General features: G+C 50.5%; 1 protein-coding gene across 6 annotated transcripts in view; it reads left to right on the forward strand.

Annotated features, from left to right (window-relative positions):
- PBX3 (PBX homeobox 3) overlaps window positions 1–22133 on the forward strand; it is a 94221-nt gene that overhangs the window by 47460 nt on the left and 24628 nt on the right. The window contains exon 2 of one of the 6 annotated variants that reach the window (XM_052667434.1): window positions 5563–5785. The exons of the other annotated variants lie outside the window; for them this stretch is intronic. Coding sequence (XP_052523394.1) covers window positions 5593–5785 — 193 coding nt within the window. The 5' untranslated portion in view covers window positions 5563–5592. The remainder of the gene's footprint in view (window positions 1–5562; window positions 5786–22133) is intronic. 6 annotated transcript variants of the gene reach the window in all.

Below are 22133 nucleotides of genomic sequence, written 5' to 3' on the forward strand. Positions count from 1 at the left end.
GCTTTGAAAGGAAAAAGGAATCAGGGACGCAGATTATGTTTTGCTTTTATTTCTGTATGACAAATTGTCTATGCTGCAGTTTCCTTCTGCAAGTCCTTCCCAGGATTCAGGTCTCCCAGCTCCTCTTGCCCTATGTGGCGCTGGCTCAGCTCCAGCTGTGGAGCTAGGGCAGCAATCTTGGGCAGCGCTGGAGGCCGGGAGCATCCCACCCATCTGTGTTGGAAGTCGGTCGTCGAGAAAATGATTTCAATTCTAAAATAGGGATTTGACAATTTTATCCTTGCTCCGCGTAGACTCATGAGATCCTACGGGGCATTTCATGTACATGAATTGCCTTTCAGCTTCAGGAGCCTTTTTGCACCCTTCGGGGATCAGCGGGCGCTGAGCAGGCTGCGCGGTGCTGGGAGCTGTGCGGCACGGCATCACCGGGGGCTGCTCGTCGCTGAGCACAGCGAAACGAGCACTGCGCCGTATCGCCTCTTAATTAAAGTTTGGGTCCATTTCACGACCGCTCCGTGGGCCGTCGCGGGGCCGCGCTTAACGAACGTCAGACCGCCGGGAGGAGGAGCTCGCCGCGGCCCCGCGCTGCCCCGCGGCTGCGCCGCGCCGGCCCGCCATTGGCGCTCAGCACTTGGACAGCTCCGCCCCGCGCTGCCGCTCGGCTCCCGCCTGGCGCCCGGGCCCGGCGGTGACCCCGCGAGCTCCGCGGCGCTTCCGGCGCTGCCCGGCGGGGCGCTCACGATCCCGGGGCCGCGCTCCGCTCCGGGGCGGCCGCTTCGTTGAATGTGGCTTCGCCCGTCGCCGGGCGACGAGGGGCCGGCGGGCGGTTCCCGCGCCCGGGGGATGCGGGGAATAGCGGCGCGGCGGTTAGATGCCAATTCGCTCAGCCGGCAGCGAGCGCCGCGAAATGACAGCTTGGAGGGGCGCGGGGGAGGGCCTGGAAGTGGCAGCAGATTGGTATTTGGAGCGAGGAAGGAAGTTTGGTGGCGATGAATAAGGAAGCTGACATTTGGTGCTCGCGCCCGGCCTGCGTGGGCTGTCCGGGAGCGTCCGCACGGCCCCCGGCCCCGGGCTGCCCGGCAGCTGAGTGCGTGCACGAAGAAAGGCCCCGTAATTGGGGCACGTTGAGCTGCGGGAGGTAGCCGCTCCTCCGCGCCTCGTGTATATTCATGACCCAGCTTGATTGATGGAAGGACAGCGTTTGGTGACACTGTCATTTGCAAGTTGAAAGGTAGACTACAGGCTGGAGCTATGCTCAGATGTGCCTTAGAGGGTCCTACAATAAGCTCATTTGGATGCTGATGATGTTCGCATCTGCATTTCTTTGTTTCTAACTGTTTCGGGAGGACATCTGTTAATTTGTATAGATTAGCTTGGATGTTTTCATTTAAAAACATCAAATTATGTAGCAGGACTGTTTATTATAAAAGTTTCCGGGAAAGTTTACACTGATTCGAGAGCCATGCAGAGCGTAATATTTAAAAGCACAATTAAGAAAAACACACAGTGGTAGCACTCGTGTTGTGTTCTGCCTCCCGTGCCCAGGAATTAAGACTTGTGTGTCTGCTGCAGCGTTATTGGGAACTGTTAGCAAAAGCGGCTGTCGAATTATAAATTCTGGGATAAATGAGGCTTGCCAAATTCCTATCTGCTGGGGAGAGGAGGGCCTCTTCCAGTGGGCAGTGGGAGCCTTCACCTGGAAAGTGGGGGAAAAAGTGAAATGTGATTAATTCAAGAAAGGGAATGCTTTTACCGTGCAATATTTAGTCACATATTTCAAGAATAATAGCGCTCCTGTCAGAGGAGTTACATTTCTCACAGGTGCTGCTCTCAGAGATAGCGGCAGCAGCAGGCAGGAGGCTCGGCGCCTGGCTTAACATTTCCCTCCCAGCACTGCGCTGCCATGGCCTCTGCCCAGCTCACCGGCCCTCGGGTTCATCTGCTCTTGGGAATTTATGCCTGTGACTCCATCTCTGTGTTCGCTCCAGCTGACACATAAGCCCCAGTCACCCATACTGGGGGAGCCGGGAGTCCATAAGCGTGAGCAACGTGGAGGAGCTGGGCAGCTGCCCGAGCAGCAGGGCGGCCGGCAGTGCGCACACGGCAGTGGAGCACCAGCAGTGCATGGCTGTGGGGCGGCCGTGGGACTGAGGTGTGGCAGCTGCGGGTGCCAAGCGTGGCACAGAGCCTGAGCTCGGCCCCAGAAACTCTGCGGCCTCCCCACCTGTCCTGACTCTGCAGGGTCACATGCTGCTCCTGTGCCTGACAGACAGAGGTGCCGTGCACCCGCGGAGTTTGAGGCCAGGCTTCCAGGGCAGCTGGAGCAGTGACGGTGCCCGGGGCCGTGCTGTGGGGATGGAGCGGCTGCCATCCCTGGGGAGCTCCGGGTGCTGCCAGCACTGCCCCCCCTGGGGTGTGGGCCGGGCGAGGGTGCGGCTCCAGCAGCAGCAGGGTGTTATGAGCGGAGCATATGCTGGCCATTAGTCTGTCTTTTACTTAATTTTTTTTTTCTTTTTTAATGCAGTTTACATCGCTAGTGGCAGTGCAGGCTTAATTGCTACCTTGCCTAAATGCAGTTCAGTTTTGTAGTTACTCAAGCAGGAGGTTTTTAAAACTGTGAAATAGTTTTCCTTCCTGCATGCCCCCAGACCAGGTAGAAGATGGGGAAAGAACTGCTAAATGATGTATTTAGAAAAAGCTGTTCTACAAGAGTATGTGAAACATTACAGATCTGCCAGAAGGTCCATTAACATAAATGTTTAACTCAGACACACACAAACTTATGTACCGAAATGAAAATGTTTCATGCATTAATTTGCTGCAGAAGGTACTAACATAACAATTAGAACAACATTCTGCCTGCTTATACTTAAATTTCCTGGGGCACTGTTTCGGTGGTAATGCACAGTGGTGATGTAGCACCTCCTCAGCTCTTTGCGCAGCGCTCCGCAGCACCGCGCCGCTGCAGTTCCTCTGCAAAGTCCACTTCTTGCTGCTTGAACCCGGCGCCAAAGGGGCTGGGGGGGCCATGTTTGGGAGGGGGTCGTGTCCCGCCGTGTGCCCCCCCGCCTGCTGCCTTGCCGTGCTAACAAAGAAGCCTGCCTCTTCCCACCGCGGGCTTTGGAAGTGGATGGCAAGGGCGGATGAAACAAAGAAGAGGAACCGTGGAGCCAACGAGCGAAATGCTGGGCTCATTTTGGTAGTGGTCCCAGTTTAGTTCTCCATCCTGTCCGCTGTTTTTCGGGCTCTGCTTTCCCGGCCCCGTGTTGCAGGGAGGGCCGCCCTCATGAAGGTTCTCATTGCTGAGCCCTCAGCGTGCGCTGCTTCACTGGGCCGTCGTGGGAGCGCGGGGCTCCGGCGCAGTCCTGCGGCCGCTGCGGAGCTGGGGTGGCTGCTGGTGCACTGCTCCCATCACAGCACCGGGCCGCCAGCCCTGCGTGGAGCAGGCGGGGGAGCAGCGACTGCAAACGTTCCTCCTCCGAGCAAATGCTTGTCCTAAACTGAGCACCGTAGAATAAAAATGGAAACATAAAAATAGCAGTTGGAAAGATAAAACAGCATTTATAGTACTAATAAAACCGTTGTGGCTTCCACAGGAAAACATGCTTTGTAACCTAATGCTTACCTGGAAAGACTGTCGAGTTTCTGAGAGTTATAGCTGTTTTTGTAAGAGAAGCACAGAGATTTGCTTCAGGGCTGAGTGATAGATTCTCCTGCCTGGAGCATCCCAGTGTGTTTATACATGGCTTGTATGGCAGCTTTCATAAGACATTTACCCCATGATTTGCGATGAGCTTATGTGTGAATAATTAATGGCAATTAATCCTTAATTACAGTAATTAGGCAAGTCACAGGAAATTAAGCTGCAGCTGGAGAAGACCATGCCTGGGAAGAGAGGATTGGGGGCTGTGTGAATGTGCCATTCACTGACAACATTACGGGGATGAGCAGTATTCAGCAGCTTTGGCATTTCTATTGGCAGCCTTGGGTAGGACAAGAATGCTCAACATTAGCAGCAATCTTTAGTTGTCTACAAGAGTTTTTAGTTCAAGTGCCAAAACGTTATGTTGCATATGGTGATTATCTAAGTTTATTGGTTGCCATAATTCAAATGGGTGTAATTGTTTTTGGCTTGATAGTGACATTAGGAACTGAAGCTTTTATGTGTTCATAGGTTCTGCTGGCATCGGCCGTGGTTCAACTTCTAGGAACAATTTATCCAGGTTTGCAATTATGAAAACAGATCCTACGAAGGGCTTGAAATAGATGGAGAAATTTTCAGTAATTAAAAAAAAGACAGCAGCAAAACTGGCTTCTTAGTCGAGGAGCTAATTGCTTTATTATTAGCTGCCTGCTCCTCCAAATGAAGTTTGCACGAGGGTCGGTGTCTGCAGTGTGCTCTGCTCTGGGCAGTGGCACCATGCGGGAGGAGGAGGGAAGCGCTGTCAGGGATCAGTTTGCACGCAGAAAATCTCATCCCAGAACATCTCACGTGCTCATCCCAAACAACACCATCGCTCTCGCAGGCAGATCCGTCGCAGGCAGATCCGTGCTAGGAGCCTTTTGCCCCGGGCAACCCACAGCGCGGCTGTTGTGCAGCTCAGGAGCAGCAACCTTCCCCGTCATTAGCACGCGAAGTTTTTAAACCCCATGATTAAACATGTTTCAGTAATTTACTGGGCTTCCAAGTGGCGATGTTTGTGCCAGCAACAATCTGGGGCAGAGACGTGGAGGGAAGCGCACATTAGTATCAATGGAACCTACCAAAAGCAATCAGTAATTTATGAGTTTATGGAAGAATGCCCACACGTTCTCATCAAATTACAGGGTTCCTGTAATTTACTCAGCGACTACAAGGTGCACGCTCCCAAACCTGCTGCGGTGTGTTAACTGAACCTCTGATTAGATTTAGTGCAAACAACTAATCTGTTAAAGGGTCCTGGATGAAGAGGCGCTGTGGCCGGACCAGGCAGTATTTCAGGCCGGGAGGACGGCGGTGAGGTGGGGCGCCATGCGGAGGCGTGCTGGCGGCGGTGGCGCCGCGCTGTGTGAGCGCCGCTGCGGTGCGGGTGGCGCTGCGGGAGCCCTGGCGCCTCGCAGTGACGGCCTGCAGTCGGGTTGTGCCGGACCCGCGCCTGTTTGTGGCGCGGAAACGTGAAAAAAATTCAGCTCCTGGTACGTGGGATCAAGATCAATTTTTAATTCACTTGTACGCATGGATGGCTCATTTGGAAAAGAAAATTGTGGCGTCAAAAAAAGAAGAAAAAGACGTTTCAGTGTGCATAGGTTGCTGCATTTATCTGTTTCTGGTGCACTTCAGAGTGGAAATAAGTCACAGTATCTTAATAACGGTCTTGATTTTATAAATGATTTTTCCCCTTGAAATAAGCAATCCATTCATTTTAATATGTAGAATTGGTTTGCTAGCAGGGCGACAGTTTAAAAAGACTTCCAACTGTGACACAAGTGCAACCATATTGCTTCCTATTACTCGCTAAGGTAGTTGTTTAGAAGAGAGAATGTTCTCCCTGGAAATGTTTAAAGTGCTGTAATTTTATTTAGGATAATGAGGATTTATAACAGTGACGCCGTATGAAAACCTGCCTTCAGACGGAGCGAAATCGGCGGTTCGGTTACGGGCGTGCGGGCGGCGGCCGCGTGCGGCGCGGTGCGGAGGCAGTTGTGCTCACACGGCGCATCTGTCACGGCCCGGAACCTTCCCGCTGCCGCGCGGATCATTCATCACCAGCGCGTGTGGATTTCTCGGCTTTAATCGCTCTGGATGGTAATTAAAATCCTGTTTTATAGAATATTTTCGTTTCGAGGCCTGCCCAGATGTGTGGCCGCGGTGGCGCTGCATGGAGCCGTGCCCTGATGGCCGGCGGGCCGCCGTGTGCTGGGGCTGCTGCTGGCTCGCCGGAGCCCTGCCCTTCCACGGCCAGTCCTGCTCCTCGTGCCGCGCCGCCCGCGCTGTGCTGGGCTCGGGGTCTGTCCTGGCGCTGCCTCTAATGCTCTGTTTATAAATCTAAAGGAGGAAGAATTGAACGGTTACAGATTTTATCAGGTTTTATCTCCTCACCGAAAATCTTAGCTCTCAAAACATTTCTAATTTCCCTTATTTGAAGGCTCAAACAGTTTCAAATTACTGCCCGTGGATTGTTCTTGACATCGAGAATGGTAAATTTGAGCTGTGGAAACGCTGGAATGTGTGGTGTGTGCTTTTCCTGAACAAGGGAATTCAGCGGGTAAATTACAGTCATTTACTTGGAGTGTAATTTACTGAGAGCCTTTAGGCAAATGCAGAGAAAGGACAGCAGAAGAGAAAAAATAGCGACAGCGGGGCTGCCCCTCCCTGGTGCTGTGAAACACAATCTATATTCGCATGACAACGATAATAAAAACTTACTTATTTAAAATACATATAATTCTTACTATTTTTTTCAATTCGTAAGGCAGGAATTTGTAAGTATGACTGATTTATGTGAAGATAAGATTTTAAATCACGCTAAATTATCCACACATCTTCTTAGCATTGTATATTGAGCCTACATCATATCCGCGTGCAATCATCCCGTATTTGAAATTAATCAAACTGTTAATTTTATGCCTCAGATCAAGTATCTGAAACTGCCATTGAGCTAAATGCAAATTGCTGTTTTCATCCTATGGAAATAATATTGAATAAATTTATTTTTAGAAAAATGTTTATCTAACGGAATCTGCAGTGAAGACATGCACTTGAATTTTATTTGAAAGTACACCATAAAATTAAATAAAAATGAAGAGCGTGTTTTGTCTTCATACGGACGGGACAAATGTGGCAAGGAAGCGGGCAGCGTTCGGCGCTCAGCAGGCAGTGTGCAGGCAGAGCAGCTCTCCGGGAGGATTCTGGCCGAGGCTGTCCTGGCGGCTGTGCTGCCTGCAGTAATTGCTAAGCAAACAGAAGGCAGCGTTGCAGAGTGGTTTTGTACGGCATATTGTAATTTGACACTTAAGTTGTGCCCTGCATTACCCTGTGTCATAATTGATGGCTAAAGAAAAGCACATGCTATGCTAATCCTTTGTTAGAATAGCTTGTTAAATTGTGGTTGCCAATTTAAAATAAACTATGGAAGGGTTGTCTGTATTTTAAGGTTTGTAGTCTACAGTTTTAAACAGTCATTTTAAAGCTGTTTTTCAACTTTATGTTGCATGCACACTATTCTGCCTTTGCACACAAGGTCAGCATGTTCGCTAGTTTAATAGCAGACCATCAAGAACAAAATCAATGAGCTGCATGTTTCACACTGGTATCACAAGGGATTTTCCCATTTATAGCACATTTGGGTACCGATCCCAAGTTTAAAATGACAGTATTGATGCCCTATTAAAGCTGTGCCGGAATGGACGTTGTGTGGTTATGCTAAAAGTTGTCAGAACTTGCTGGCTGCCCAGACTCACATTCCACTTGGTCAAACCAGGGATGGGAGCCCCCGCCTCGCGCTGCCGATGTGCGGCATTTCTGCACTGCACATTGCGGTTTGCCATCTTCCGCAGCTGGTGCGAGGATTATGAGGCTGAGTGTAAATAATCTCCTTCGTGCCGACTGCAGAAAATAAAGTGGCATTGTTGCTCATGGATGCGGTGAGGCGGCGCTGCCCTGTGAAGGTGCGCACGTGCGATCTGTGGGAGCGCGGCGTCCCGGTGCGGTGTGAGCCGGCAGGGCTGCACAGAACGCATCCTGCGCCTCGAAGAGGAAATGTGACTTCTGCAGAAGAGGATGATTTAATGTTGGCAGAAGGGTTATTCATTTATAAGGGATTAAAAATGACTTCAGTGTAATACCTTTAATTTGTAATAATGGTCTGCGGGGCTGTTTCCTGTCTAAAATAAACCGTTTGACTGGCATGTTCATTTTGATCCGGTCGGTTGTGTGGTACATTAGAGGGATAAAGGTATTATTTTCAGTGGCGGTGCATTCAATTAAGGCCGAGCTGGGCCGCTGGTGGCGGGGGCTGTTTGGCCACCCGTGCCCCACGGGGCCGCCGACATCCTCGCGCGGCGAGCGGCAGCTGCCTCTGCTAATTGCATTAACGGGAGCAAAGCAGGTAAAGGTTGGTCTGGGGCGCACAGGACGCTTCTGGCTCGGAGAGACTGCGAGAAGAAAAGGAAGGAGGAGCGCTGTCCCTAGGCGGTGTAATCTGCCGGGCGTCCCGGCAGCCCCAGGCAGGAGCTGCGGCCGCATCGCTGCCCGCCCGCAGCCCGGAGCTCCCTCTGCTGCGGAGCTGCGCGGAGCGTCGGGGCGGCCGCTCTCTGGGGCGCCGGGCTCAGACAAAGGCGCTGTGGCTGCGCCGCGTGGCCCCGGAGGCGCGCAGGTGGCAGAACGCCGCCGGCCTGGCGGAGTCACACCGCAGGTCGGCCCCGCGTCCCCGGCAGCGCCCGCTTGTCTGCTCGCTGGGGAGCGAACCGAGCGAGAGCCGGCTCTGCCTGACTCAGGAGTCGGTGTCAGCGGATTGTAGGGCTTAATGTAGGCTGCACGGTGCTGCGTGCTGGTTTTGTTAAAGTTTATGTTTGGAGGATCATCAGGAATTTCAGATTCCGTACAAACGAGGCTTGGTTTGGGGTCTGTATGGATACGGTGGTGAGGCTGCAAGGATGACCCAGAGCCTCCAGCACAGGAGAGATAAGCGGAGCCCGTGCTTATTACTGCTAAAATTCTCACGCTTTTTAAATTAGCACTGATGGGGGGAGGAGGAGAAAGGAATCTGACGCATGTCTCTGTGAGCCGTCATATTCACAGTTGGGAAGGGGCAGAGTTCTGACCAGCTCTCACCAGCGCCAGCGCGCTGGGAAGTACGAGGCAAAGAAGAGAGATTATGCAAAAATCCCCGGATTTAGAAAAACAAGGTGTCTTTCAGTGTAACCAAAGAACAAACAGCAAAGCAAAATAAACAAATAGCACTTGAAATTTACTTCTGTTACAGATCAGAAATACAAGACAGTGCTCTATCTGGGAGTAAAACACAAGCAGAATTAATCTGAATAAACATTTCCAGTGTGTTGGAAGAACAGCACACTCTGGGTGCAAAGTCAGATAACACAGCTGAACCCCACTCCCTCCTTTAATTCTCGTGTGTTCAGCGCAGAACTGCTGTCAGTTTGCCGGGAAAGAAAAAGCCCATTTTGATTGGAACAGGCAGGATTAGACTGCAGGATTAGCCCTGCCTGGGCTGGCTGAGCTTCAGCCACCGACCTTGCGGTGTGGGCGCTTGGGATGATCCTGCAGCGATTTGTGGGCAGCGCGTGTGCTCCTCTGTGTGCTCTGTGTGCCCCTGTGTGCTGTGTGCTGTTCTGTGTGCTCTGTGTGCTGTGTGTGCTGCTGTGTGCTCCTCTGTGTGTTGTGTGCTCTGCTGTGTGCTGTGTGCTCTGTGTGCTGCTCTGTATGCTCTGTGTGCAGTGTGTGCTGCTCTGTGTGCTCTGTGTGCTCCTCTGTGTGCTCTGTGTGCTGCTCTGTGTGCTCTGTGTGCTCCTCTGTGTGCTGTGTGCTCCTCTGTGTGCTGCTCTGTATGCTCTGTGTGCTGTGTGTGCTGCTCTGTGTGCTCCTCCATGTGCTCTGTGTGCTCCTCCATGTGCTCTGTGTGCTCCTCCGTGTGCTCTGTGTGCTCCTCTGTGTGCTATGTGTGCTCCTCTGTGTGCTATGTGTGCCCCTGTGTGCTGTGTGCTGTTCTGTGTGCTCTGTGTGCAGTGTGTGCTGCTCTGTGTGCTCCTCTGTGTGCTCTGTGTGCTGCTCTGTGTGCTGTGTGCTCCTCCGTGTGCTCTGTGTGCTCCATGTGCTCCGAGTGCTCCAAGTGCCATCCGTAGCCCCGTCATCGTCTTTGTACGTGTGGGCTCGGGAATAACATTCCTATAGGTTCTGGTGATATAAATAATGTATGTGCAGAAGCTCATAAATGTAAGCTCGCATTTTCCTCAGTAGTTTTTGTTCTCAATCACCTTGATGAAACAATCTTGAAGGCGCTCTCCTTTCCGTGGCATTTGGAATGAGTCCCTGACAGGCTGATTTTCCACCCCTGTTGTGATGCTGCTTTCTCTAGTTAATATTCCTCTGTAAGTGTCGTACCAAAGTAAACCAAAGGAGCCCGGCTCATGACACTAAGGCTGCATTTGCATTAATTATGCAGTCAGGGCTGGTGAGAAAATGCTGTCACAGAGAGAGAGGCAGTAAATGAGAACCCTCCGAGTGCGCCTGAATGAAGAGCATTAAGTTCATTTACATGGGAGCAGGACGCGCTCAGCCCGGAGAGGAACAATGGCATTTCTCTCGTCGGCTCACCCGCCGTTATTGTGCTGCGGCTGAGGGCTTAAAGGCAGAGCGGTGCGCGGACAAAAAGACCGCCGCGATCCCCTCGGTATTAATGGCAGCAATAATAATTAATAACACCCCACTCGTCGGGCGGCACATGGCGGCCCGGCCGGCGAGGCCCTCGCGGTTAGGCCGCGGCCGCGGTGCCTCGGACAGCGCGCAGGGCGGCTCTGCGGGGCGATGGGAGCCGCGGCCGCCTTCGGCGCTTCGCGTTGCTCCAGGCGCCCGGGGCTCCCGCGGCGCAGCGGCACCGCCGCTCGGGGCCGGCACGAATGGTTGAAAACGGCTCCTCGCACCTCGGGAATTCCGCCCGCCCCGCTGCCGGGAGCGCGCCGGGCCCCAGCGCAGCCCGTTCACCCGCAGACGTGCCGGGCTGTTCGCCTCGTGCTGCCCCTGAGCCCCGCCGCCTGGCACCGGGGCGCCGCGGGTCTGGCCGGGCCACGTGCGGGTGGCGGCTCTGAGTTCACCGGATCGGCTGGCGGCACGCGGAGCCCCGGCTCCTCCTGCGGTGCGTCGTGTGCGACGCGGAACGGGAGGCGCGCGTGGGAGCCGGGCGCTGCCGGAGGTGTGGCGTGCGGTCGGGAGGGAACCGCTGCCGTCGGTGTAGAGTGCTGAAGGTGAGATCTTCGATCCTTTAAACGAAAAGCCAGACCTCCTAAGGCTGCGTTGCGATGGAACGGGTCGGGGCTCTTCAGCAGCGCCCGGAGGTTTCTTCTAAAGTTCGGAACTTGTTGTCGCCTCCATATATCTTCAGGACTTTCAGACGCTTTAAACTGCAGTTGAAATTTAAAGTGACTTTTTTATTCATATCCTGACATAATTTTCCTTGGAGTGATTTATATTTCAATAATAGCTTAAATTATGTTTTGCATTCTGCACTTCGGTGTCACGCAGGAGGTGTCATCACAAGATAAACTTTCACATCTGAGAGTCAATAAATTGTGCTTAAGTAGTCTAATGAAAATATTGTAAATGAGTCCATGGAGTTGCACCCAGTAGAGATACGTGGCACAGATACATGCATGTATTCAACAAAGGGCTGTGTTTGATCGTGTGGTGTCATCAGCTCTGACACCATCGCGTGGTGCCAGTTTACGGCGATATGAATCCTATAACACTATATCATGCTTTTATCCACTAAATAAAAACCTGCCCTATGTTTTATTACAAAGTAGGTGGCCTGGAGGAAAAATATATGTATTCTTTCCTTTTGGAATAAAATATGCATTTGGGCTTCTCATTTCATCTCCAATCTGTGTTATTCCTTAAAAATGCAGAACTGCCTGAAGTCCTCTTTAATATTTAATTCAACAACTTTTTAATCTGTCATTATGCTGTGATGAAGTAAGCATCAAGTGTCACTGAAAAAGATTAAATTATACTTGGAAATAGGAATTGAAATGATTTAGGGTTGGAGGCTGAATATTTGCTTTGCACAAGTAATAATCGCAGGAGCTTGGGTGAAGCACAGGTTTGGATCGGGCTGTAATGCCTCTGCTGATCCTCTCTCCCTGGTGGCTGCCCCTTGATTTACTCTGGCACTGCCAAGCTTTATTTGATTTAAATGGAGGTTGGAAGTGGAGATTCCACACCACGATTCATTAATTACTCTCTGCTACTCCTTACACTGATTTTCTTTTTCTCTGTAAACATCATAAACTCCGATTCAGGCAACCCAACGGATAGCTGCTCCCAGCAACCCTATAATTTCTTGTTAACAAGCTTATCTTAAAATGGAGAAGCAGGAATAATTAATATCTACCTCCAGAAGAATGGATGATGTGAAACAGTGGAACACTTGTTCCTGTCCATTCATGAGGGATGCCCCGTGTAGCGGGAGCACTTGTGCCAACGTCATCGAATTGCTTAACTCCTGCTTTCACTCTCCCTTTCTGAAGTCACCTTTGAATTGCTTTGCCGGAGTTCAGGAGAGAAAGGGAAGTGCAGCACCATGCGGCGACCACGGGGCTGCTGGAGACCCCCATTCAAAACGTGCCCTGCGTGAGGTCAGAGCTGCGCCGCTTGTGGCCCCGCGCTGAAGAAAAGCTGTCTCAGAGCAGTTTGCTGTAGGCTGCGAGGGAGAAGAGCCAGATGGGGGGATATCGTGGGAACTGCCTCCAGGCCGCCTGTATCCGACGAAGGCTGTGCCTCTGGATTCAGTCCGGAGGTTGGCAGACTTTGCGGTTCGGCTGGAGAAATGGGACCTCATGATTTGTTTGCGATTCTTGCAAAATGATTCCTGCTTATGTAGCCTGTTTTGAAAAAAGCATCCTTTCTCCCTTACCAAATGCATTATTTACAGTTATTTTCCCTTCTCTGCAAAAGTGCGAACATCTATATAAATAATGTATCACAGCTATTAATTGGGGAACGCGCACTGTTTTTGTGCAACTGGAGTTCTGTCCTGGTGGCTCCGAGTGCTCCGGCAGCTCCTCATCTGGCTCACAGCCGACCTTGTTCCATTTCCCCCCAGCAGAGGCTGCTCTCCCCGTGGCCGGGCACCTCGTGACCTTTGGGTCCCCCGGGTCCCACAGCCCCGTCAGCCCTGGCTCTCGCAGTGCTGCTGGCCCCACTGCAGGCTGCTGGCACCGCGGCTGGGCTGGCAGGGACAGAACTTCCTTGTGGTCGAGGAAGATGTACAGCTGCTGTCAGTGAACAAGCCTGATGTGTGTTGCTGTAGAGCTGAGCACCTTTTAACCTCTTCAGACCGTAAATTCTGAGCAGCTGATATTTGAGTGTAATTCCTCTCAAACTGGCATTATTATTTGATTGCAATGAATTACCTTTTAAAAAAAAATCCTAAGTATAAATCCACTTGACTGATCCTGCAAATTATTTATGATGTAGTGTTTTGGTCTAGGATAACCTTTTAAAATAAATCAGTTTTTCAATAATAGTTCAATGTTTGCCCACCTAATGGTGTTCCCATTAAGATCTGCATTTGTCACCAACCTGCCTTTTCAGCTCGTGCGGGAGACAAGTTGCCACCCCTAAACCCACTATGCTTGTAGGGTAAAGTAAATGCATGTCTTTGTAGAAGAATAAATAAAAAGAGCAAGCTGAGTCAATAAGCGGGTTCAATTCATGCCTCTAGCAATGGCGGACAGCTCATTTTGTAGATGTGGGTGTTTTGTTTACATTTATAATGCAGCTTTATTTAATGCTGACAGATATAGCTTGTGGCAAATGATAGTCAGAATGTATGAGCAGTCATAATGCTTCTGTCTTCTTATAGTGTGCTGCTGAAAATAAGCAGTTCACCTCTGTTTTTATTGAGGAAAGGATATGAGACAGCTATAGCTTCGTGAGGCTATTTATTGAGTTGTTTTACTAGCTGTGAACATGCCGCTTTATAGCAGTTGTGAAAATGGACTTTGCTAGTGTGTGGGAAAGGAAATAACATTGCAGTATACAAGGGTAGTAAAAAAACCCTCTATAAATAATTTTTCAGACTGAAGAATATTCTCATTTAAACAGCTAGAGAGCCTGGTGATTTTTGCCAGATGCCAGCCTCTCCTGGAATGGTGTGGGGTTATGATTGCTCTATCAAATGCTATTAATATTTTAATGTAAAAGAATAAAATTTAGGTAAGTCCCATTGAGCTGAGGTATTCAAAAGCTTTGTAGGGAAAGCTTGTGTGGTTGCTGGATCCTGTATATTTGCAAAGCCATCCATATTGAGTAGAGCACTGCGATCTTCAGATCCTCAGCTCTGGAAGGAAGCCGTCTGCTGCCTCGGCGAGGTGTGCAGAACGCAGCTCTGATTTGGGCTTGACGTGGCTCCGTGCTTTGTGCTGATTGCAGGCCATGCGTGTCTCCCGCGTGATGAATGCTCACATGCTGGTGATGCAAGCGAGCCATCTCTGTGCTCTACTGATACTGGCAGGAGTGGGAGCGGGGCTCAGAATTCAGGTGGTGCTGTGTGGCAGCGCTTGGCTTCGTGTGCGCCCAGCCCGGCAGGCAGTGGGGCTGTGGGCGGCACCCATGGGTGCTGCTGGCGGAGCTGCGGCCCCGGCTGTGCCCATGGGTGCTGTGGGGGCACCGCCTGCCTCGTGGGGTTCTGAATCCAAAACATGTAGGGGACGATATTAAGGGTTAGACAGGAGTTCACTGCCTTTTCTATTTTTATTCACATGTTCAGCAGCAGCACGGAGGGACACAAATCATTTTCATGTATGCAAAAATAATTTCGAAAATGTTATTAGTCTCAGCAGGTGAGGCCTTTTGTTTCTTCCATGCTTATGTACAAATTCCTAGGGAACACTAAATATTAAATTGAAATAACCCTCCCTTATTATTACACAGCTATGGATTCAATTTAATTCTCTTCAGATAAGGTTTTTCTGGACACGTATTTGCAATTGGCTGTCCTGTAAATACAGCTCAGCCTGCAGCCAGCGGTTCATCCTGCCTGCTTTTCTGTGGGAAAGGCACTGTCTTTATGCACTTCCGGGTTTTTTGGATGTCGACACACATTATGTCCACACTGTCATTATGTTTATGGATTGCAAGACTGCTATGAGGCGCCCCCCCCTTACCGGGCCAGAGAAATGGATTAATCTCTCCATAGAGATATTCCTCTACTTCACCACCTGTTTTCAAGTCCCAACTACCAGAGGAGAGGAAATAGAGAGCCCAGTCTGAGCCTGAAGGCGGTGCCTGTGGAGCATCCCCAGCACCTACAGCACATGGGGTTAAGGCTCAACGTGCAGGCTGAAGTGAAGGTGATTTTGCCGTGCCTGCCTTTTGTTATGGCTGGCAAACAAGGTAGGTCTTTAAATTGCATCACTACCATTTGTATCTTGTAGCCACCCAGGATTCAGGCATTTGGTGATGTTGTGTAGAGCAGTCTCATGGAGAGCACAAGGACTTTTAAAACCTTTGTTGTCCTTCCCTAACAAAATACCTCAGAAATTCAGAGGTGAGACGGTAATCATCCAAAGTTTTACATTTTTTTCTTTCCGCTAAGAAATTAGTCTCATTTTTAGGACAATAAATAGATAGTCTAGCTCGCCTGGTAAGACTGTCTCCACTGTGTTTAAGTAATAATCATTTATTGTTTAAATACAGTAGAGGCTGTAACAAAATGCTGTCAAGAGCCATCACACTCATTAACCTGCCAGCTAATTAGCCTCCTCCTGCCTGATTGCTGACAAGTTCTTCAATCTGAACCTATCGCTGTTGTGTCAGCACTGAAGCACCAAGCGAAGTGGAGGAGGGCTCCATTAGATGTTTGCGAACAAAGTCTGTGCATTAAAGGTTTGTTTTCTGCACTCCAACAAATGTTACAGCATTAATATTCTCAGCTATAATTAAATTGGAAACTCTTAATTATGATAATTAGTGCATTAACCATCTATTTTCTAGCATCACTCCCAGGCTGGGCTCAGGAACTCAAGACGAAAGCCGAGGCAGTGCCCGCTGCTCTTTGGCGCTGCTGTGCGTGCGCAGGCTGGTGCTCTCCTTCCCTGCAGGGCAGCAGCAGGAGGTGACAGAGAGACGTGCAGCCAGACGTGGGGCCGGGTGCTGGGGAACACCTGTGGAAATGCAGTGAGTGCGAATGTCCTCACGCAGGCAGATTGAGTTGTAGGACAGAACTTTGTGGACTCTCAGAAGAGCACAGTAGATTGCCCTTTCAGCAGCCTCTCCAAATCTGTAATCAGTAATTTTATCTCTTAGGGAATTCAGGAATTTTTCATTCTCAGTTTATTGCCTTTGATCTTCCGTTCACATGACAGAACCAACCTGTGGATGGCCACGATGTGCATTAGTGTGCCAGCATTTGGGTGCCCCAGCAGCAGGGTGCGCCCTGCTGGCATGCACTCCTCTCTCTTGTCTGGTGTCAGATCCAGTCTGGATTTTGCCTCATCCCTGTTCTGCTTACACTGCCATAGTGGGAATGTTTTGGAAATCAAAGCAAGGTCAGTGCTAAATGCTGAACAGCCAGTGAGCAAAAGGCTGGTACTAATCTGAGCTAAATTGGAGACGTAAAGATGAAGTGCGTGCAAGACCAGCTCCCAGCACTGAGAGTAAATTAACCCAGCGGGGCCAGGCAGGAGGTTCTGATGAACCCAGTGCACCTGCAAATGGTGCTGCGCATTTCTTTGCACGCAGACGCGCCTGGCCAAAGCAAACATCTTTGCCTGCATCGTGCAAAAGAGAACCTTTTCAATCAGCCCTGAAACCTGTCTCCAAGTATATCAGCTTAGTTAAGGTAAGGAAAATTCTGCCCTGATGTTTCTGGTTTAACACAGCAGATTTTCAGGAGTAGAAATTCTTGCCACTCTAAAAGGGAGAGAAGGTGTTACCTTGATATTAGTGTTATTTTCCCTGCCTACTGCTTAATAATTCTGTATGTATATAGCAAAAGGGAGATAACCCAAGGCAAATTTAATTTCAGATTGGGTTTTTGCTTAATGTATTATTCATAGCATTATTTATATCATCACTTAGACATATCCCTGGCAATAAACTGAAAACTTCACTTTAACAATAGCGGTCACCCCTGTTTGGGGGGCAGTGGTGGGCTGAAGCCTTTGGCTCCGCATCACCACACTGCTGGGATTTAATAAGGGTTGTGGTGTGGGGGAGGGGTTCCTAATGAGGGGCTGAGGGGGGCGTTCTGCAGCTTTTTTTTCCCCCCAACATTTTTGCTGCATGACCTGGTTTTGCATTTTTCTGCATCTCTGTTCATCTAATTAGGATGTTCTAAAAAGACCTGGACCACTTATTGTACAGAACTGTAGCCTGTGGGTGTTTAATAAGGAGCTTTCAGTGGTACATTTGCATCTTTTGCTTGGGGTCTGAATAGCGAATTACCTTAAAGATCATTAGAAGCGCTGCTGTATTGTTAAAATCAGGCCACGATATTCTAATGACAGTTTAAAACTCGAGGCATTCCCTATAACACAGTTCACCCCAGCATAATTGCATGTTGCATGGATGAGCCCAGCATAAACTGCCGCTTCCCCAGCATCTTCCGCAGCGCCTTGCTGCAGGCAGGTAGGTTTCCACCCAGACGCCCAGCCACCTAAGAAGTGCGACGGCAACAGCAATAACAATGAGCCTTTTGCTTGTCGTGTGCGCTCAAGTGTGCGGCTGTGACACGGTACCCAGAGAAGGGAAAGGCACGTGGAGCTGAGGCAAGAAGGCTGCGGGAGCATCCTGCAGCCCGGTCCTGGCTGCTGGGCTGCCCGCCGACCCCTGCCCAAGCCCTCCAGCATGCAGCGCTCTTCCTGCCGGCTCCAGGCGGTTTCTGTCCCCGCTCCTCACAACATTTTATGCAGGCAGTGGCTCTGTGGCTGCATGATCCTCACGGCACAACTTGCGCGTGAAGACTTTCACGCCAGCATTGCCAACCAAGTGAGAATGGCCCCAAGGGCTGCCCTCGCTCTTTTTCCAGACGAGTGCTGGAACTGTGTCTGTTAGGGGAGGAGGGAGTCCATCATTAGGCATTTCCTAACTTTTTGGTTATTGTGTCCTAGCAACAAAAGCGTGTCTAGGAGTCCCTCTGCTGGGTTGGTCATTCCAAGGGTGCACAACCACCATGGCTCCTGGTGCACTGCCACAGGCCACCCATCCCTCTCTTTGGGTAGGAAAGCTTCATGTCCGTGGTCAGTAATCATCTCTCTCCCAGCCGGGACGAGGCTCCCTGTTATCCCTGGGAGGCCAGCGTGGTGCAGCCTGCGTGGTGCCTGGGCAGTGCAGCCGCATGCTGTCTGTTCTTCGCCCTTCTGCTGGCGCTGTCAGGTTGAATGTTGCAGAAAGCAAAGCCCTTTGTCTTGAGGAAGCTGCTCTATTTGTTGCTGAGAGGGGTGGCTGGGCAGTGCCTGAGCACGCACTTTTCCTTGAATAAATAGACACGAGCAGGGGAAGCAGCGCTTTGGTGAAGTCCCGTGCTGAAGAATTGCACCCTGCGCAGAGGTGCGTGAGGTGAGTGGGGTGCCCGCCCACTGAATGCCCTCTGATGCTTTCTAAGGTTAAACCTGCCAGGAACAATCTGGTGGATTGTTGGAGGAGCTGTTTGTGCGGAGAAGAATTTCTCTTTAAAAAATTCAGTGTAACCAGCATTATTTTTTTCCTCTGGGATCCCAGACAATGAATGCACAGGCCTGTTCATTAATATCAGTTGTCTTCTGCGGGGAGTATCCAGATTTGTCGTGCCAGGTTTTAAATTTTTAATGTATTACCAGTTCTTACGTGGAGCAGGCCTTTTCTTTGTTCTTTTCTGTACTAACACTGTTTTGTATTCAGCCTTGCTCTCGTCTGATACATCTCTTAGTGTCCCTTATAAAAGCTCTCCCCTGATCAGCGCCTGTTAGGTTTGACAAAGTCTCTGTGAGTTTCTGTGAATGCTCGCTCCCGTGCTGTTCGTGCCCCGATTGCTGCGTGCACATCACTGTGGCTGTGGCCATGCTTGTGCCGTGGCTGCCCGCAGGGAACAGGATCACGGTGTTCAGGTGGGCCGGCACCTCCCTGACCGCTGTCGATGGAGGGGACGCATTTGTGTTGGGCGTGGGGCCGTGCCCTGCATCCTGCTGGCTGGGGCACAAAGTGCCAAGCTGGGCCAGGCTGCATGCCCCGTGTGATGAACTGTAGCTCCTAAAAATCATGCTTGTAAACATAAATAATTAATCACATTATAGTTTTTATCATCCTTTTCCTTCCTAGCAGTATTAATAAGTAGCTCGCCTTACAGCAGCACCTGTTAAACCCAAAGCTGTCAGTCTTTATATTCCCCAGAGGGCCAGAGAGAAATCTGTTATGCAATAATTTCTCCTTTACTTTCTGATGTGAATTCAGTGTGTTTTCCATTGATCTGTGTGTACACCGCACGTGAGATTTGTGTCCTGTACCAGCTTGCTTCATGCACATGTCAGGTCCCTTGGTGGAACCGGCGGCACGGCTGCCCGCAGCCAATGGTCCCTCTGGTCACTGCCCTCAGCAGCTCGTGGTGCTGGAGGCACTGCCTGCTGGCACTTGAGGTGCTGCCCTTGTGCATGCCCAATGCCACAGAAGGAGGAACCTCCCTGGTACAGAACACCTGCACCCCCTGGAAAATTTGGCTCCTGTTACAAGTTGTGATATTCTGCTTTCATGGAACAGATGAAGAATGAGGTGAGGATGCTGTGTGGTACATGCTGGCTGCTCCCAAGCTCTGTGCTGCTGGCTGCAGCTACCGGTGACACCACCAGGCAGTGCAGGCACGGTGGGATGAGACCCTGGCTGGAGCATGGCTGAAGCTGCTCTGTGCTCCACAGGGGAGAGCCAGCGCATCAGCCCCCAGTGGCTCCGTGAGGAAGAGCACCCACATTTTTAGCGTAGGCCTTACTTCCACTGAATTTCCCTCTCACCATGGACACGTGCTTTGAGGCTTTGTGCACAGTGGTGTGGCGTGGTGCGAGGGGCCAGCAGTCCACAGTCTGGCTGTGCGTGGGCCTGGAGCTGCGCCGCGCTGGGAAGGGAGCATTCTCATGCACGGTGCACCTTGCTGTGCTTGTGGCATCCTGCACTGCGTAGGGCCTGCTGACGCCTTCCAGCACGGGGCTGCATGGTGCTGCTCCCCCACGGTGGCTGTGGGCGCCCAGCTCCGCTTGGAGCCGTAGCTCCACCTGCACCATCCCTCTCTTCTTCCTCAGTTTACAGCCTTCAAGTTCCAATTTAATACCCATGCAAAGAGGGCTGCAGTAAATCTTGTAGTCAGCATTAAATATTGTTTGTTTTAGCTGCCTTGCACTTCATGTTTCCCCTTTTAAGGGGAGAGCCATTACGAAAGGTTAGATTCACAGTTAGTGGCGCTTTAGCTCTCCCTTTTGAATCAGTGAGGTTGCCATTTTATTGCTCTCTGACTTGCACTTCGGTGATGAGAGTAAACTAGCATCAGATTAAAGGTCAGCAAATCCCATCAAAGAGAGGAATATTAGGGGCACAGATAGTTGGAGAGGCAGCACACCACTGGGTATTGACAGGGTGATTCCAGGGTATCACTCAGCAGAATTATAGCTGCCCAGAGAGTCAGTACCGCTTTAATGAGCCTGTGTGAAGAGGAAGAGGGTGGATTTATGTAGTTCCTCATAATTTTCTGTAGAGACTGTTATTGCAGACATTCTGCAGAGTGTTCTGGTCTTTCATTTAATTCAAAGGTCCTGGAGCTTATCTGTCCAAAGATTCCTTTCTGTTAGCTGAAATCAAAGCTGATATCTCTGCCTTCTCCACCTGATGCGCCTGCACTGTGAGGGGGTTCTCCCTGGCAGGTTTGAAGCTCTCAGAGCTGTTGCCTGATGTTGGGGTCCCGCCAGCTGCCCTGGCTGCAGTTTCCCCTTTGGACAGGTGGCTGAAATGGGCACGTTTGTTGCTTTGTGAAATGGTGTTAGAAAAAAAAATGAGAACTTACAGTTTGTTCTGTGATATCTAGTCTGGGAGTCCTACATAGTTTCTGTCTCTATCAGATGTATTACATTTAGTGGATGTTTTGCATGAATGTCTGTGTACTTTCTTTGTTTTGGCGAAATGCAACTAAATAAAATACCAACAGTTCAGAGGAGGAATGTGGCTCACACAGCCCCAGCAAATGGCAGCGAGGTGCATAGAGGCATGTAAAGCTCTGTGAGCAGGAGAACCAGGACAGGCAGCAAAGCTGGCAGCGCTGTTTCCTGCTCCTTTCTTTCCCTTTATTGTCAGTGCTTCAAGCAGCAGATCTAACGCTTCTGCTGGGCAATAACAAAAGAGTTCCAAACATGGTCCAAAACCAGTGCATGTTCTCTGAGCACAGACCTGCTGGAGCACTTCTCTGTATCTAGCTGCATTACGAGGCTCACTGGGTATTTACACAGCTTTTGTTTACAGCTTGCTAAAAACAACAATTTATGAGCAACTTTACCAATCAGTTTAGAATCTGTTCAGCTTTATGACCCAGCGTAGATATCCACTGATGTGATTTATTGCCAGGAAATTCTACGCATACAGTGCTTTGATCATATTTTTACATAAGCGCGCATTTTTGCAATGTTGAAGCATGGCTTCTGTGCCATGTGGTGGGGAGGGTGCCTGTGCTGTCCCACTGCTGCGGTCCACAGCAGTGCCACGTCCCTGCTGCCGCGCAGCCCCACACTGCCATGGTGTTTCCCTGAGGAGGGGCTGCAGTACCGCGCAGCTGGGAGCGCCGGCCGGCAGCGCGGCCCTCTGCTGCAGCCCCCGATGGAGCCAGACCGTGTCCCCCATCACAGCTCAGTTAAACCTTTCTGCCCTGCTATGAGCCCTGTGCCGTGCGGATGCTGTGTGTGGGATTCTGCTGCCCGCAGGGCCGCTGTGCTGAGCCATTGCCTCTGCTTGAGAACAGCCGAGTATCTGGAGCATTTGCGAGATGGAGGAATAAGATGGCTGCAGCAGCAGAGGAGAAAGAAGAGCAAAGAGCAGTCAGGTAAATCATCTGCGCCATGAAGGATCCTGGCTGCCATGAGGGATTTATGAGTGAACTTTACGGAGCCCCATAAAGTCCATGGCTAAGCAAATCTGGTGTTTTTAACTGGAAGTGGGGTGCAGTATTTCGTTCCTGCTGGGGAAGATCAGTGCTCGAGATCTTTATGTGGTGCTGTGAGGAGAGCTCTCTGCATACAGCACCGCCTCTGACTGTTCAAAGCGTTTTCATGCATATGTAAGTAGAGCTTCATCCTTCTTGGACTGTAGAGACTGGGCAGTCCTTGACCAAGCATAACACGGAAGGAACATTAGGATACGTGTTTGCAGAGTCAGCACTATGAAAATAAGTGTGTGTTTTGGAAACGGTGTGAAG

The sequence above is a fragment of the Tympanuchus pallidicinctus genome, unplaced genomic scaffold (assembly GCF_026119805.1).
Source record: "Tympanuchus pallidicinctus isolate F22 unplaced genomic scaffold, pur_lepc_1.0 scaffold8, whole genome shotgun sequence".
Taxonomy (NCBI): Eukaryota; Metazoa; Chordata; class Aves; order Galliformes; family Phasianidae; genus Tympanuchus; species Tympanuchus pallidicinctus.